Source organism: Myxocyprinus asiaticus, chromosome 31, assembly GCF_019703515.2.
Source record: "Myxocyprinus asiaticus isolate MX2 ecotype Aquarium Trade chromosome 31, UBuf_Myxa_2, whole genome shotgun sequence".
Lineage (NCBI taxonomy): Eukaryota > Metazoa > Chordata > Actinopteri > Cypriniformes > Catostomidae > Myxocyprinus > Myxocyprinus asiaticus.
This window is the reverse complement of record NC_059374.1, coordinates 15,544,646-15,560,026: the sequence shown is the minus strand read 5'-3', so window position 1 is coordinate 15,560,026 and position 15,381 is coordinate 15,544,646. Positions and strand designations below refer to the sequence as shown.

General features: G+C 39.6%; 2 protein-coding genes across 3 annotated transcripts in view; both read left to right on the top strand.

Annotated features, from left to right (window-relative positions):
- Positions 1 to 7,439, top strand: part of tmprss13a (transmembrane serine protease 13a) — a 30,747-nt gene extending 23,308 nt beyond the window's left edge. The window contains exons 12-13 of the mRNA XM_051666193.1: positions 6,370 to 6,525; positions 6,645 to 7,439. Coding sequence (XP_051522153.1) covers positions 6,370 to 6,525; positions 6,645 to 6,659 — 171 coding nt within the window. The 3' untranslated portion in view covers positions 6,660 to 7,439. The remainder of the gene's footprint in view (positions 1 to 6,369; positions 6,526 to 6,644) is intronic.
- A 6,159-nt stretch (positions 7,440 to 13,598) lies between these two features.
- The window catches only part of fxyd6 (FXYD domain containing ion transport regulator 6), a 51,822-nt gene continuing 50,039 nt past the window's right edge, over positions 13,599 to 15,381 (top strand). Inside the window, exon 1 of one of the 2 annotated variants that reach the window (XM_051666184.1) lies at positions 13,599 to 13,906. The gene's annotated coding sequence lies outside the window, so the exon portion shown is untranslated. Of the gene's footprint in view, positions 13,912 to 15,381 lie in introns of both variants that reach the window. The other variant, XM_051666185.1, reaches the window with a different exon arrangement.

The following is a 15,381-nucleotide window of genomic DNA, read 5'->3' as shown; positions in this document are numbered from 1 at the left end:
ACGTGCCCTCGCAGGGGTACTGGAAACTATCACAGCTACTTCAGGCGGATTAACTATAAATCCATGTAAACATCCAAGTTAAGTGTAAATAAATGCCTTTGCTCTGCTGTTCGCGTGATTGACAATTGGGGTGTGAACAGACAGCATTTCTGCATGTGCACAGCAAGGGGCGCGAGGTGATCTATTGGCAAAGAGAGTGGCTGTATCCAAAATCGTTCACTCGTTCACTATTTCCTATATTGTGAATGGCAGTTAGTGCACTATATCTCAGCAGTGAGTGAACAAAATGAGTGAGTGAATTCGGATGCTGACCTATACACAAAGTGTCGGATCTCTGGGGCTGTCACAGAAACAGCATCACATATGAACTTTTACAATGCTTGGGCCTCACTTGTTATTCTTATTAAATAATATATTAATACAATAAATCTTCATTCTGTTTGTCATTTTTAATATATACTGTGTGGTCAAATAAAGAGTACATTTTAAAATGTATCTATATTTTTTGCCTCTCTATATGTTATTATGTTATTTTAATCAAGTAATGATTTGTCAAAAAGTAATTTAAAACATTCAGCATGAAAGAAAACATTGCAGGAGTGAAGGAAGCAGTAAACTCATCAAATGTACCCTCATGCCACCCCAGATGTGTATGACTTTCTTTCATCTGCTGAACTCAAATGAAGATTTTTAGAAAAATTTCTCAGCTCTGTAGGTCCATACAATGCAAGTGAATAGGTGGCAACATTTTAAAGCTAAACAAAATCACATAAGTCAGCGTAAAAGTAATCCATGAGACTCCAGTGGTTAAATCAGTATCTTCAGTAGCAATGTGATTTGAGAATGTTTGGATGAGAAACAGATCAATTTCACACTCTTCCACTTGTGTTTTTTGTGATTCACATTCTTCTCTGCATATCACCCCCTGCTGGGCAGGGAAAATAATGTCTAGCAAAAAATGACTAATATTGATCTGTTTCTCACCCACACCTATGAAATCAGTTCTGAAGACATGGATTTAATGACTGGAGTTTTATGGATTACTTTTATGCTGCCTTTATGTTTTTGGAGCATAAAAATTTTGGCCTACAGAGCTAAAATATTCTTCTAAAAATCTTAATTTGTGTTCTGCAGAAGAAAGGAATTCATACATATCTGAGATGGCATGAGGGTGAGTAAATGATGAGAGAATATTCAGTTTTGGGGTGAACTATTCCTTTTAATTGATAGCTCAGCCATAATTAAATTTCTGTCGTTATTTCCCTACCCTGATGTTGTTCCAAACCAGTGTGACACTTTGTATTATGTGGAACACAATATATGTTAGACAGAAAGTTAGGGACTGACAGTCTCAGTCACCATTCACTTTCAAAATATGGAGAAAAAAAAAAGAAAAAAAAAACATTCACTGAAAGTAAATAATGACTCAGGCAAACATTCTGTCTAATATCTACTTCATGTTGCATAGAAGAAAATCATACGGGTTTGGAACAACATGATGGTGAATGATGACAGAATTTCCATTAATAATAATAATAATTCTGTAATACATGTTAAATGTGTATTATGTAATGGAATATAGGGGGGTTAACGTCTATTATGTCATTTGTGAAAGTAACGAGTTACTCACTACTTGAGTACTCTTTTAATTGGATACTTTCTTTCTCTTACTCAAGTAATTGTTTATGTTAGTACTTTTACTTCTACTTGAGTAATTATTTTTTTAAAGTAATTAAAAAACAATTTTCTTTACGTTTTTTAAAGAGATCCCTGAACAGTATTATAAATTAACCACATTTTCTTTTTAAACATCAAAACAGTCATTTATCACAAAATGTAGGGGTTTTAATTATGAAATGTTTATTACTTTACATTTACATTACATATTACTTAACTGCATACAGTATGTATATTAATTTAATGTACAGTAATATACTATATACATTAATATATATTCACTTAGATTTGGGCTGTTTTATATATTTATATTAAGGCTGTAAATTTGACACATTAATTCAGTGCTATTAATTATTTAATAAATAACTTGTTAAAAAAAATGTAAGCAATGAATTGGCCATACTTAAATTCCCTAATAAGTAATTTTCCTACTTACAGAAAAATGTAAGCTCTAAGGCCACGTCCACACTAGTACGTTTTAGTTTGAAAACATATTTTTTTCCCAACGTTTTGGCCTACTGTCCACACTGAGACGAGTGGATACATTTGAAAATGCTGTCTTCACATTGTGGTATGGACAGGGCAAAAGGAGATATCTGAAAACGATGACGTATTTGTAGTCATGTGAAGCAGTCATGCGATCCATTCAACCCCAAAAAATCAAGATGGCGGCCCATGTTGTAACGGCACTGTAGTGCCTGTTATTCACTTTGATAGTGTTGTTAAAGATAAATGTTACTTTGGACAACCTTCACATTTTATTTCTTCAAAGCGATGGGAAGTTTACTCGGAATTGCTGTTCAGCGACAGAACACAAGGACAATTGCGTTTTAGTGCGAACATGGAACAAAGTTTTTTGCATTCGCAGTAAGGGGATTTAAGAGTTTTCATATGTTTCAGTGTGGACGAAAAACTTTTGGAAATGGCTTGCAAACAGCAGTGTGGGCTCAGAGCATTTTCAAATGTATCCGAATTAATGCTGGGAGCAGTCAGATTGCAGGGGTCTTGGACAAGTTTTAACCTACATTTAATTTGACAAGGCATCCTAAAACGCTGTTTATGGCTAGAGACACCAGTGAAACATGATGTAACCACCGTGAGATGCTCTAAAAGTGTTCATCTGATGCTTCTAACGCCAATTTTTGTATTGTCTAATCCATGCTTTACTTATCTGCCACAACAATGTAAGGTTTTTAAATTATCTAAATTATAAAATTTATTATATAAGCTATATTATATCTATAATTGACTTTATTAGTAGGGTATGCATAATTTTAGTGAGCGTAACTTGCGTAACCTCCATTCCCTGATGGAGGGAACAAGACGTGGTGTCGATGTAGTGATACTAGGGGTCACTCTTGGGAGCCCGAGACACTTCTGGTCTTTGATAAAAGGCCAATGAAAATTGGCGAATGGTATTTGCATACCACTCCCCTGGACATACGGGTATAAAAGGAGCTGGTATGCAACCACTCATTCAGGTTTTATGCTGAGGAGCCGAGACAAGGTCCCGGCCATTTCAGCGGGTAGTTCAGCGTTGTGGCAGGAGGGACACAACATCTCGTTCCCTCGATCAGGGAACGGAGGTTACGCAAGTAACCAGGACGTTCCCTATCTGTCACTCACTCGAAATTGTGTCTGTAGTGACACTAGGGGTCCCTATACAAAACGCCGCAACTGGCTGAACTGTGTTACGTGAACTGGCAGTGTGTGACGGGCAGACCACTGTAGCCAGTGCACCAGGCCGACACATAACCTCCCCCAACAGTGTTATAAGTGTCGAATGGCCCTTTGGGACAAGTCGACTACCCAAAAGATAGAGACGGGCTAGCCCACTCGTGGCCTCTTATCCCCTTTTTTTTCCACTCCCTAAAAAAAGGGGGATTATCCAACTGGGCCGACCAGGTCTAGTCGGAGGGGTGTCCCTCCCAAGGGGAGGACACTGCGGAGACCACACCTCACCCAGATAGAGGGGGGGTATTTAAGTGGAAATACATCACATGGTCTTGCCGAGCTATGTCGGAAGTATGCCATGTGGAGAAGTCCCATGGTAGGTCCTACCCTACAGGGGAGGAGTTACTACAAGCATGGAGGAAGACGCAGTTTGCCAACAGGGAAACGAATTAGCGGAAGATATACGTCACATGGGATTACCTATGGGGAACCGCCACATGTGGGGCACCTACCCATGCACAGGGTCTGTGCAAGTAGGCTCACTGGGGGAAACGCATATTTGCGCAGTCCAGGGGGCCAACTATACTGAGAGGTGCCTCGGTCAGGGCGTACCGGAGCGGGCAGTGGGAGGATTCCTGGGAGGTGAACCGGTCTATCTGTGCCTGTCCAAATTGACTCTGCTGTGACAGCGCATCCACTGCAGTGTTGAGGTCGCCCGGGATGTGAGTGGCTCACAGTGACTTGAGGTGCTGCTGACTCCAGAGGAAGAGACGGCGGGCAAGTTGTGACATACAACGGGAGCGCAGACCGCCTTAACGGTTGACATATGCTACCATTGCCATGTTGTCTGTCCAAACTAACACGTGATTGCCCTGGATCAACGGCCGGAACCTCTGCAGGGCGAGCAGAATTGCCAGCAACTTGAGGCAGTTGATGTGCCAATGCAGCTGCGGGCCCGTCCATAAGCCGGCAGCTGCGTGCCCATTGCAAACAGTACCCCATCCCGTTTTGGAGGCGTCGTGACCACGACGCACCTGGAGACCCGCTCTATGGGAATGCCTGTCCGTAGAAACGTGAGGTCGGTCCAAGGGCTGAAGAGATGGTGACAGATCGGCGTGATGGCCACGCGATGTGTCCCGCGGTGCCATGCCCATCTCGGGACTCGAGTCTGAAGCCAATGCTGAAGCAGTCTCATATGCATCAACCCGAGCGGAGTGGCCACCGCTGAGGATGCCATATGCCCCAGGAGCCTCTGAAAATTTTCAGTGAACCGCTGTTTTCTGTTTGAACGCCTTCAAACAGGTCAGCACCAACTGTGCGTGCTCGTTCCTTTAGCGCCTTGGCTTGGTGGACTTGCAGGAGAGCGTGCAGGGCAGAGGCGGCTTGTCCAGCGCCACTGTAGGCCTTGGCCGTCAGAGACTATGTAAACCTACAGGCCTTGGACGGGAGCTTTGGGCGCCCGCACCAGGTGGTGGCGCTTTGCGGGCATAGGTGCACCGCGAGCGCCTTTATCCACTGGGGGGATTGCTGAATAGCCCTTGGCCACCCCACCATCGAGGGTAGTGAGGGCGGGGGAGCTGAAAGATCGGGACCGGGCAGTAAAACTGCCTCCCATGACCTTGTCAGCTCTTCATGCACTTCCAGGAAGAAAGGAACGAGGGGCGGGGCGTGGCTTTGAGTGGAAAGCATGTCATTATCTCCGCGTCAGCCTGTGACTGGGCGACCGCACCCGAAGGGAGGAGCCCAGCTGAGGCTTCGGCGTCCGACTGGACGAGCCCGCTCTCCGATGCTGCGCTCAAGAGCTCATCACCTTTGCGGGCTCCAAATAAGAGGTCGAACTCGCCGTAAGACGAGCCGGTGGACTCATCCGGAAGCCCGATCAGGGCAGACGAGCGTGCTGGGGAATGGGAGGTCCGTGGGGGGATATCCGGCGGAGGTGGTCCCATTGGGGTGCCCAAATTGCCCCCAGTGCTAGCCGCGCTGTCCTCATACCCGTGGGTAGAAGGACCGAGGCGGGGAGCCTCTGGGGTGGCTTGTTTTCTTACGAAGGTAAGCCGCGACCGCATTGTTGCCATGGACATGTTCTCGCAATGAGTACATGACCCATCCATGAACGCTGTCTCCGCGGAAGCAGTGCCCAGACACGAAAGACAGTGATCGTGACCGTCAGAAGGCGAGAGATAATGAGCGCAACCAGGAATAACACACAAATGGAAAGGAATCCTTAAAAAGACGTGTCTTTATAAAGACATTCCGTGTGTGCCGCTCTTTTAGAGAAATGTACTCTTTTAGAGAAGTATACTCTTTGAGGTGAGCCTGTGGTCACCGCAGCCTCAGTTTCCTGTTCTAAGCTGACAGTAGTGGTACCTGGAGGCACCTCAATGATTGGCGTGTTGTGCATTCTTAGATGCTATTCTGCTCACTACAGTTGTACAGAGAGGCTATCTGATTTACCGTAGCCTTTCTGTCAGCTCGAAACATTCTGGCCATTCTCTGTTGACCTCTCTCATCAACAACGGCAGAACTGCCACTCACTGGATGTTTTTTGTTTTTGGCACCATTCTGAGCAAACTCTAGAGACTGTTGTGTGTGAAAACCCCAGGAGATCAGCAGTTGCAGAAATACTCAAACGAGCCTGTCTGGCACCAAAAATCATGCCACAGTTGAAATCACTGAGATCAAATTTTTTCAACCATTCTGATGGTAGATGTAAACATTAATTGAAGGTCCTTACCCGTATCTGATAAAAATGATAAATATAATCAAAATTATCATACTTCTATATAAAAGTATGATCATTTTTAATAGATTTATATTTACTTACAGGAGTATATTTCTTCATCATACTCAAAACCGCTAACCTGGTTTAAGATATCAGAACTTAATTACTAATCACAATTGTTGTTTGCTATATTCAATATTTTGAAGTATCTTTATTTTATAGTGCACAATGATTCAAAGTTCATGTTCCATTTGCTTAAGTCTCTCTTTCTCTTTCTCCTTGTCTCTTGTCTATAGGGCGACAGTGGAGGTCCACTGGTGTGCAAGGGAGGTAATGAACGCTGGTATCTGGTAGGAATTACGAGTTGGGGAGATGGCTGTGGAAAACAACTTAGACCAGGAGTATATAGCAAAGTGACAAACCTACTGCCCTGGATCTACAGCAAAATGCAGGTGAGCTGGACAGCATGTTGCCTCTCCATAGATTGAAGAATATGCCATTCTTTAAGGTGTATCGTACAATCAATCTTCTTTCGTAACTTTCCATATCTTGTGCCATCTTCATTCATTAGCAAGAGAAGCCCTGATGCCTCTCTTCTGTGCGGTGTGTCTATCCCTGAGTCTTTGAACAAAGACAGTGGACACACAAATGGACAAACTGATATACGTGGTGGATGGGACATGAAGAACAGGGCACTATGACATGGGACAGTGTTGCAATACTGTAGCCACAATCTGACACAAAAATATGGACTTAACTTGATGATGCTGTTCCCACATTATACTTTGAAAATATAATATATGATCACACAAACTGGAAAGGTAGAGCTTGGAAGAGATCCCTGTTGTTCCCTTCTGTTGCGGTGCTTTCCATTTGCTACCCTTTCTTATCTTTGCATTGTACAGTACTGTAAGTTTACAGCACACTGCTGAATCTGAGCCTTTGCTGCCTCTTCAAATTAACAGGATCCTTGCACTGATTTTTACTACAAAAATGTATTGGGAGTATTGTTTATGAATTTGCTGCTCTCTTCAACAAATCTGTATTTTATAACCAAAGGGGTGTTAATTTTATTTGAAAATTGGTGTCTATGAATTAAGATGAAATGTTATGTATTGCTTTATGTGAAGGATCTGAACTACACTGAGTAGCCTAAATACATGCCTTCTTTTTCCGTGTCTTCTCATAACATCATATTGTTTCTTTATGAATCATGTCAAAATCAAATACAATTTAATGTTTATTCTCAGTTTATTTTTGCACAGGAAAGTTGTCACAATGGCTAAACCTTGTAATTGTTTTACTGTAATCTTTTTTAATTGTATAAGCTATTTAAAGGAATAATATTGATTACCACAAAAAATAATTTTTACTTGTCCCTACTTTTCTTTAAAAAAAAAAATAAAAAATCTTGGTTACAGTGAGGCACTTACAATGGAAGTGAATGGTCCCAATCTGTAAATGTTAAAATCCTCACTATTTCAAAAGTACAGACACATAAACAATATCAGTGATAACATGATTACAATGTGATAAAATCACTTACTAACCTTTTCCATGTAAAGTTATAGCCAATTTTACAACTTCATTGCCATGATGATGTAATGTCAACAAGCCTTAAAACCAGCGCCATTGAAAAGAGAGTTGCGACACTATTTGAACTCACCGCCACGTGGTCGCGTGGATCATGTAGCTCTCAATAGTTCCAAACAAATCTGCGCTGTCAACCTGTTTGAATGGGTTTAAGCAGGACAGGCAGCATTAGCAACTATATTTGCAACAATTTTCAGTAAATATTAAAGCAAAATATGTATTGATTACTACGATGACTACATTTATAGTAGCATTTTTTCTGGGGAGTGATGGAGTGATTTTGTGTTTAATTTTGGAGGGAAGGGGGGATTGCTCCCGTATCATAGAATACATTTACAGTATGTATGTATTAATATTTTTCCCTTGCTTCTATGGTCATAATTACTCACATCCTAATGTTATCTTATGTTAAGACATTCACATAAGCATGAACAACAAGTGAATATCAATGAATGTTAGCAACTGCTCAATTTAACCCAAGAAAGAAGTTTGGTCAATAGTGCAAAATAAACAAGGCAACCAATTGCATTCAACAAAACATTTTATTATATAATATATCCAGGGTGAGGGTAAATACGTTTTTCCTTGAATGGGCAGTCTTCATAGAAACTCATCGACCTCCTACAGGGAGAGAAAGCAGGCCAGGAAAGGCATAAAAGTGTTAAAAATAGCCATTGAATTCTTTCTTTCACCGCAACAGTAGGAAGAAATGGAGAACTGTACACCTGGCCATGAGCGCTCAATAAACTTCACTGGATGATGACTGCTCAAAACATATCCAGACACCACATGCAAGAACCACAGAGTCAAATTCCTATCCATACAATGATAGCAAAAACATTCAAACTCCACGCCACAAGTAATGCTACATTTATTTGAGTTTTTGGGTGAGGGCATTCCACTACTTAAAGGTGCAGTATTTAACAATTTTCATGTAATATTTGCCTTTTTTTTTCTTTTCTTTTTTTTTTGCCAATGTGTGAACGGCTTGTAAAGCAACTTAAAAAATTAGCCCTTTCTGGACTTCCTAGGTTGCCTACTAAAGCCTGTAGACTGATTTTCATGCGAAGGGAGCAGGTCGGTTTTGCCGGGAAAATCTAAAGGATGTGACGTTTATGCGCGCTCCCGAGAGCCTTGCCTCAGTGCTTCTCTTCCGCTATTCAACAGCGACAACAAACTGCAACACCTAGGTAACGTTATCTTAGAGATGGAATCCAGCAAACATCTGGCTCCCAGCACAACACCGACTCCTACACAAACTCTGAGTAAGGCAAAAAAAAAAAAAAAAAAATGTATCTACTGAATCCCGTCTGGATAAGCGGGAACGTGATCGTGGTTGAGCAAAAACTAGAGTCAACATCGGCAGGGCATTTCATTCCTGGAGGTACCTTTGTTTGGTTTTGGGGATCAAAACTGACCCTGACTTGGCGTTCGTCTTATTGGACAGGTAAGCTTACATAACTGCAAAGCATGTGAAATATAGTGCCATAAGGATTGATCTGTGTAATTTTAGCTAACTTGATCTTGCCTGCTACCACTGACGAATTGCATGCTACCTTACTTCGTAATTTTCAAATAATTTCAACGATCTTCTCTTTATACTAAAAGTCAGGTATACAGGATACATTTAAAGCAAATATGCAGGTTCCTTGATCGTAGTACAGCATATGACATACAAAACATACAATAGTGCAACATAACAGTGCAGTGCAACAGTAAACTGTCTGGTATAATTCAGTAGTATGTAGCTGTATGTGTGTATCATATGCTATGTTAGCTGATAAGTAGTTTTAGTTTAGTCTCAAAGTTTGTAGTAAAACAATCATAACTGTGTAATTTTAATTATTTTACCTCATCTGTCAGCATGATGTCGGTGGATCACATTCAGTCTCTTTGTATGTTACGTCATTGTTTTGGCTGATGCTCGCTCGCTCTCATCCCTATGGAGTGTGTGCACGAGCATGAGCAATAGGTAGCTGGCTTCAGTTCACTTATAGGCCACAGGTGTCATTAATAACAAGGGTTTCTGAATCTTACATACGGCACCTTTAAGTACTAAAGCACTAATACCACACAGTGAAAATACTCCACTACAAGTAAATGTCCTGCATTCAAAACCTTACTTAAGTAAATGTAAGTAATATCAGCAAAATTTACTTAAAGTACCAAAAGTAAAAGTACTTACTCTGCAGAAAAATATTCCCTGTCAGTGTTTTACTATTAGATATGATGCTTTTGGATTAATATTACTGCTGCATTAATGTGTATGTTGCATTTTACTGCTGTAGATGTTTAAGGTTGAGCTCATTTTAAGTACTTTATATACTGTTGGGTAGTTTAATCTACAGCAATGCATCATATTCTATCATTATATTCTATCATCATATGTTTGTAGCGTTGCTGTCCTGTGAGAACCATGTACCTAAAAAGTAAACTTTTCATGATCTCGGAAAAACAGCCCTGTTTTCATCTTTGTGACAATGCATTTTCTAGCTAATAGAAGGGGGGGGGGGTAAATAGGTTATTTAACTTAAGAAGTAGGATAATTTTCTCAACACATAAAGGAACACTTAATCTTTCAGTTTATCACTAACATTCAAAATCACCACATTTGGAGATACATGGTTTTCACTGGACAGGAAGGGTATGAAAAATTGTAAACTGAAAAGTAACCACTGTAGTAACTAAAGCTGTCAGACAAATGTAGTGGAGTAAAAAAGTACAATATGTGTCTCTGAGATGTAGTGGAGTAAAAGTATGAAGTTGCATTAAATGGAAATACTCAAGTAAAGGACAAGTACCTCAAATCTGTCCTCAAGTACAGTACTTGAGTAAAATGCACTTAGTTACGTTCCACCACTGGAAGCAGACCATGTCATAGGCCCCAGAGGAGACCGGGTCTTGAGTCGAGTTGAGCCTGTATTTGCAAAAATTTCGGTAAATATTAAAGCAAAATGTGTATTGATTACTACAATGACTACATTTATAGAAGCATTTTTTTCTGGGGAGTGATGGAGAGATTTTGTGTTTAATTTTGGAGGGAAGGGGGGATTGCTCCCATATCGTAGAATACATTTACAGTATGTATGTATTAATATTTTTCCCGTGCTTCTATGGTCATAATTACTCACATCCTAATGTTATCTTATGTTAAGACATTCACATAAGCATGAACAACAAGTGAATATCAATGAATGCAAGCAATTGCTCAATTTAACCCAAGAAAGAAGTTTGGTCAATAGTGCAAAATAAACAAGGCAACCAATTGCATTCAACAAAACATTTTATTATATAATATATCCAGGGTGAGGGTAGATAAATTTTTCCTTGAATGGGCAGTCTTCCTAGAAACTCATTCGACCTCCTACAAGGAGAGAAAGCAGGCCAGGAAAGGCATAAAGGTGTTAAAAATAGCCATTGAATTCTTTCTTTCACCGCAACAGTAGGAAGAAAAGGAGAACTGTACACCTGGCCATGAGCGCTCAATAAACTTCACTGGATGATGACTGCTCAAAATGTTGCTGCTAGAGAGAACTGGGAGTAGTAAAGAAAGTTGAAACTGTGTTAAGGTTAATACATAGAAGGACATGGATTAAATACACATCAAAAGACAATATTTCCCAAAGATTTTAATAAGACAGAGATTACAAAATGAGAGTACACTCCTGCAGTTAGGTCCATACGTATTTGAACATTGGCATGATTTCTGTCCAGTACATTGAATCTGAAATTAAATAATGACTATGGACTTCAAGTGCAAACTCTCAGCTTACATTTGTAGGTATTTTCAGATGCATCAAGTGAACCATGTAGTAATTATAGCCATTTGACAGACTGCCAATTTCAGAGGACAAAATTTTTTTGCACAAGTTCCTATAAACCTAAATAAAATAATCATATTTAGTACTTTGTTGCAGATACTTTGAATTTGATGACCAAATAATACCCTCATACTAAAGCTCATACATATAAAAGCATTTTAAACTCCTAATCATTGTTTCATTTCAAATCCAATGTACTGAAGGACAGAGCCAAAATAACCAGAAATTGTGTCACCATTACCCCTCCAGCTCCAGCACTCCACCATTCCAATAGCCCCACTAACCAGCTTCTTCACCACTCCACTGCTTGCAGGAATGGCAAGCTCCACCAGCCTGGTCATCACTCCACTCTCCATTCATAAGCCGTCCTGTTTATCAGTAAAATAGCAGAATGCCTGCTTATAATAACAGACCAGCCTGATGTGTGTAGAGGTGTGTGTGGTTATACTGTATTATTTGCCTGTATTAAATAAATAAAAGAAAGAAATAATAATATGAAAATCCCATCTGTTCAACAGCTGGAACTTGAGACTTACTGCATCAATGACTATAGGGATATCTCTTGCTTTAGACTTCTCTATCACCTCCTAAACGAGAGAGAAAAAAGTGTTATCTTACAAATTAAATGTCATCCAAAAAATACTTAAGTGATGTTGATCCAATAAGCACACTGTAATGTTCTCTTTAGGCTGCACTCAACAAAATCTTTATGTACACATATAAACAGAACTCTAGGGGCATTAAAATTCTGTGCAATAATGTTTGGAAAATAACTTGCTCTTGCAGTCCTCACATCTGTCTGGTATTTCGTCAAACTCTCTCTCAAAATTTGAAGAGAGACCTGTAACTTATCTTTCTTCCATTTTCGTTCTGCCTTCCTGCATAAGGATGCGAGTGTGATTATTAAGCCACGGTTCCGACTTTACATTTCTTGACTTTATTTGGAGCAACAGATTAATTTGAGGTAAATGTAGGCCAACTGACATCTGGTTATGGTAGCTAGTGAAGTGTTGCTCACGTTAGCTAACTGCAATTCGAATCTAACTAGCTATTATCTAACAATAAACATTAACTTGAGCTGGCTACATAAAATACCACTATTCATGAGAGGTCAGCTAATGCATTAAAATGTCAAAAAATGCAGTCATTTCATCAAGTTACCAGCGAGTGTGCTTGAGAAACACTGAAATGAATGGGGTTCAGTGCTGGAACTATTCAGTGTTTGGAACTATCGGTTGCCCCACAATATGCGTCACATCCGCATTCTCCAATTACAACAGAAGTCTATGGCAGTGTCACAACTCTCTTTTTCAACAGCGCTGCATAAAATCCTAAAATAATTGTAAAAAAAAAAAAATATGATTTAGACAACTTTACAGCTCAAATAATACATGAGTTTTAACAGAAGAACCGAGATTAAGCGAGTAGTTTTAAGTTGGTCATTTGATTCTAAAATGGCCACCCCCATGTGGAGACCCTCTCCATGTAGAATAAAACAGCTTTTATAAGGTTACTGATATGACTGGAGTCTTCATCTCATGTGAGTGTGCTCATGATTTTCTACATATGTTTTAAAGTTACAATTAATTTCTTTAGAAGCAAAATTTTTTGAAATGAGGAAAATAATAATAATAATAATAATAATAATAATAAATAAAAAAAATACTGAGTGCACCTTTAAACCCTCCAAATTTGGCCCCATTCACTTCCATTGTAAGTGCCTCACTGGAACCTCGATTAAAAAAAAAAATAAAATAAAATTGTGGCCACAACTTTACGGTATGTGCCTATACAAAAATTGAGAAATTTTCACTGGATTAAAGAGTGTGACCACTAGCTCCTATGACAATCTCCCCTTGCTGGAAACATTTGCATATGTGAATATCTTGCCATGAAATTGATTGAACAAATCAGCACCAGAAACAAAACAAAAATACAAGACCTTCCACTTTGTCTTAAAGAACAAGGTTATGCATCTACACGTTTAGACAATAATAGACTTATGAAGAAACGCTGCGACCAGACAAGCAACACGCGTGACCAATGCGTCCGGTGTCTGTCATTGCGCGCGTGGTTGGGCGGGAATCGAGAGAGCGCGAGACAGGAGACAAGGGCGCGCGCGACAGGGAGAGGGGAGGATACTGGGACAAGTCAACAGTCAATATATATAAATCAGAAAAAGAGGAGGTAAACCTTGTTGGCTGGCATACAACATCCAACGCTTTAATGCTCGTTTAAGAGGGATTTTATTCACCTATAACTTTTCATTACATTTCAAACGCCATAAAAAATTAATCCAGGGAACAGAAAAGGGGTCGTGGATCTACAGTCGCTCGGATCGTGTCAATAGGAAACAGCTTTTTGTCCCACTGTTGCTCATCCACTTGTTTTACAACTACCCTTAAGAAGACGAGACGAGGTAGGGTACGAACTCACTTCTTGTCTAACTAGTGTGTGCTAAGTCATTGTTGCATGCTTTCCCCACACCTTTATTTATAAATAGCGCATTTTGGACCGATGTGCGTCAAGGCTCGCTTTTAATCCATCTTTCATTTGGCACAGTGAGCCTAAATGATACAAAAAAGTTAAATAAAAATGGCCTATATTATGAATTTTTTTAATTCATAATATAGCTACATAGAGCAAAAATTGAGAGTCCTGAATTCATAGTAGCCTACGTCTTGCAAATGCTTTGTTTTACAGATAGTATAGAAGATTGGGTATTCAGAATAATACAGTGCGTTGTTATTGTTTCGGGAGGGTGTGTCCGAATTTTTTTGTGCTGTCTATAAAGTGCTTACCTTATGAAAGCATAAAATGACACACCAAAGCTTACATTATCTATGTTATGTTTTACAGTCTAATGAGAAAAGACTTATCAACCGCGTAACTGAATATATTTGCATAATGAATATAACGAAAAAAATAATAATATGACTAAACAATTAAATTCTTCGACCAAAGCGGGACACATTTGGCAGGGAAGATGATGGCACGCGAGTGGATTAGAGTTTGATTACGAAGAGGAAAATGTATTGGCATGTGGGAAAAAAAGTGTGGCGAAAATAGCTTTTAGTAGGTTAGTATGCATGCTGAATGAAATCCACAGGTTGGGAGGGGTCTGATAGACTACACAACAGGTAACGCGCAATCTTCTGATCGACAAATTGTGTCTATTATCGGGGTAGTAGAATAATGCATTTAAATGCATTTAAATAATAATACAATATATGTATATATATGTGCATTTGTCTCCTATGCCCTCAGTCTATAAACAAAGTTATGACCATGTTACTTTGTATTGGATACTAACAATCACAGTCGAATTTCCAAATTATTTTCAATTTCCCAAACGAGTGACTTGGAATGCTTCGGCAAGAAACGAGGCCACACATCGTTTTCCTTTTCCCGACAATGCTAGCCGACTATTACTTTCTGTTTCTAGGCTGCCATCACTATCCCTTACAAAACTACAGCTTTTTTGTCCTAATAATCGTAATCACCTGACGGAAACAGTTGCCATAGCAATAATTCTGCTCCCTAGTTGAGGCGTGTCTGGCAGCGCGCCAATGAAAGCTTTGTTGTCATGGATACAATTTACCCTCGTTGTGGTTGTGATGAAGCCTAAGGGCCTCACCTTAAATAAGCGAAAATGGAACCACTGTTCACAGCCAGATGTTAATCAAACTGAAATTCTGCATCTGTTTTCATAAACACATATTTTCTACTGTAATATGTTGGGGAATAATGAAGGATGTCTTCCCATATATCATCTAATAATAAAAAAAATAAAATAAAAAAAATAAATAAAAAAATGTCATTACAGAATAGAGATTGTTTTGCTATTAAAGTCTCTTTTTTATTATTATTAAAGGGATGCAATTACTTAATCAG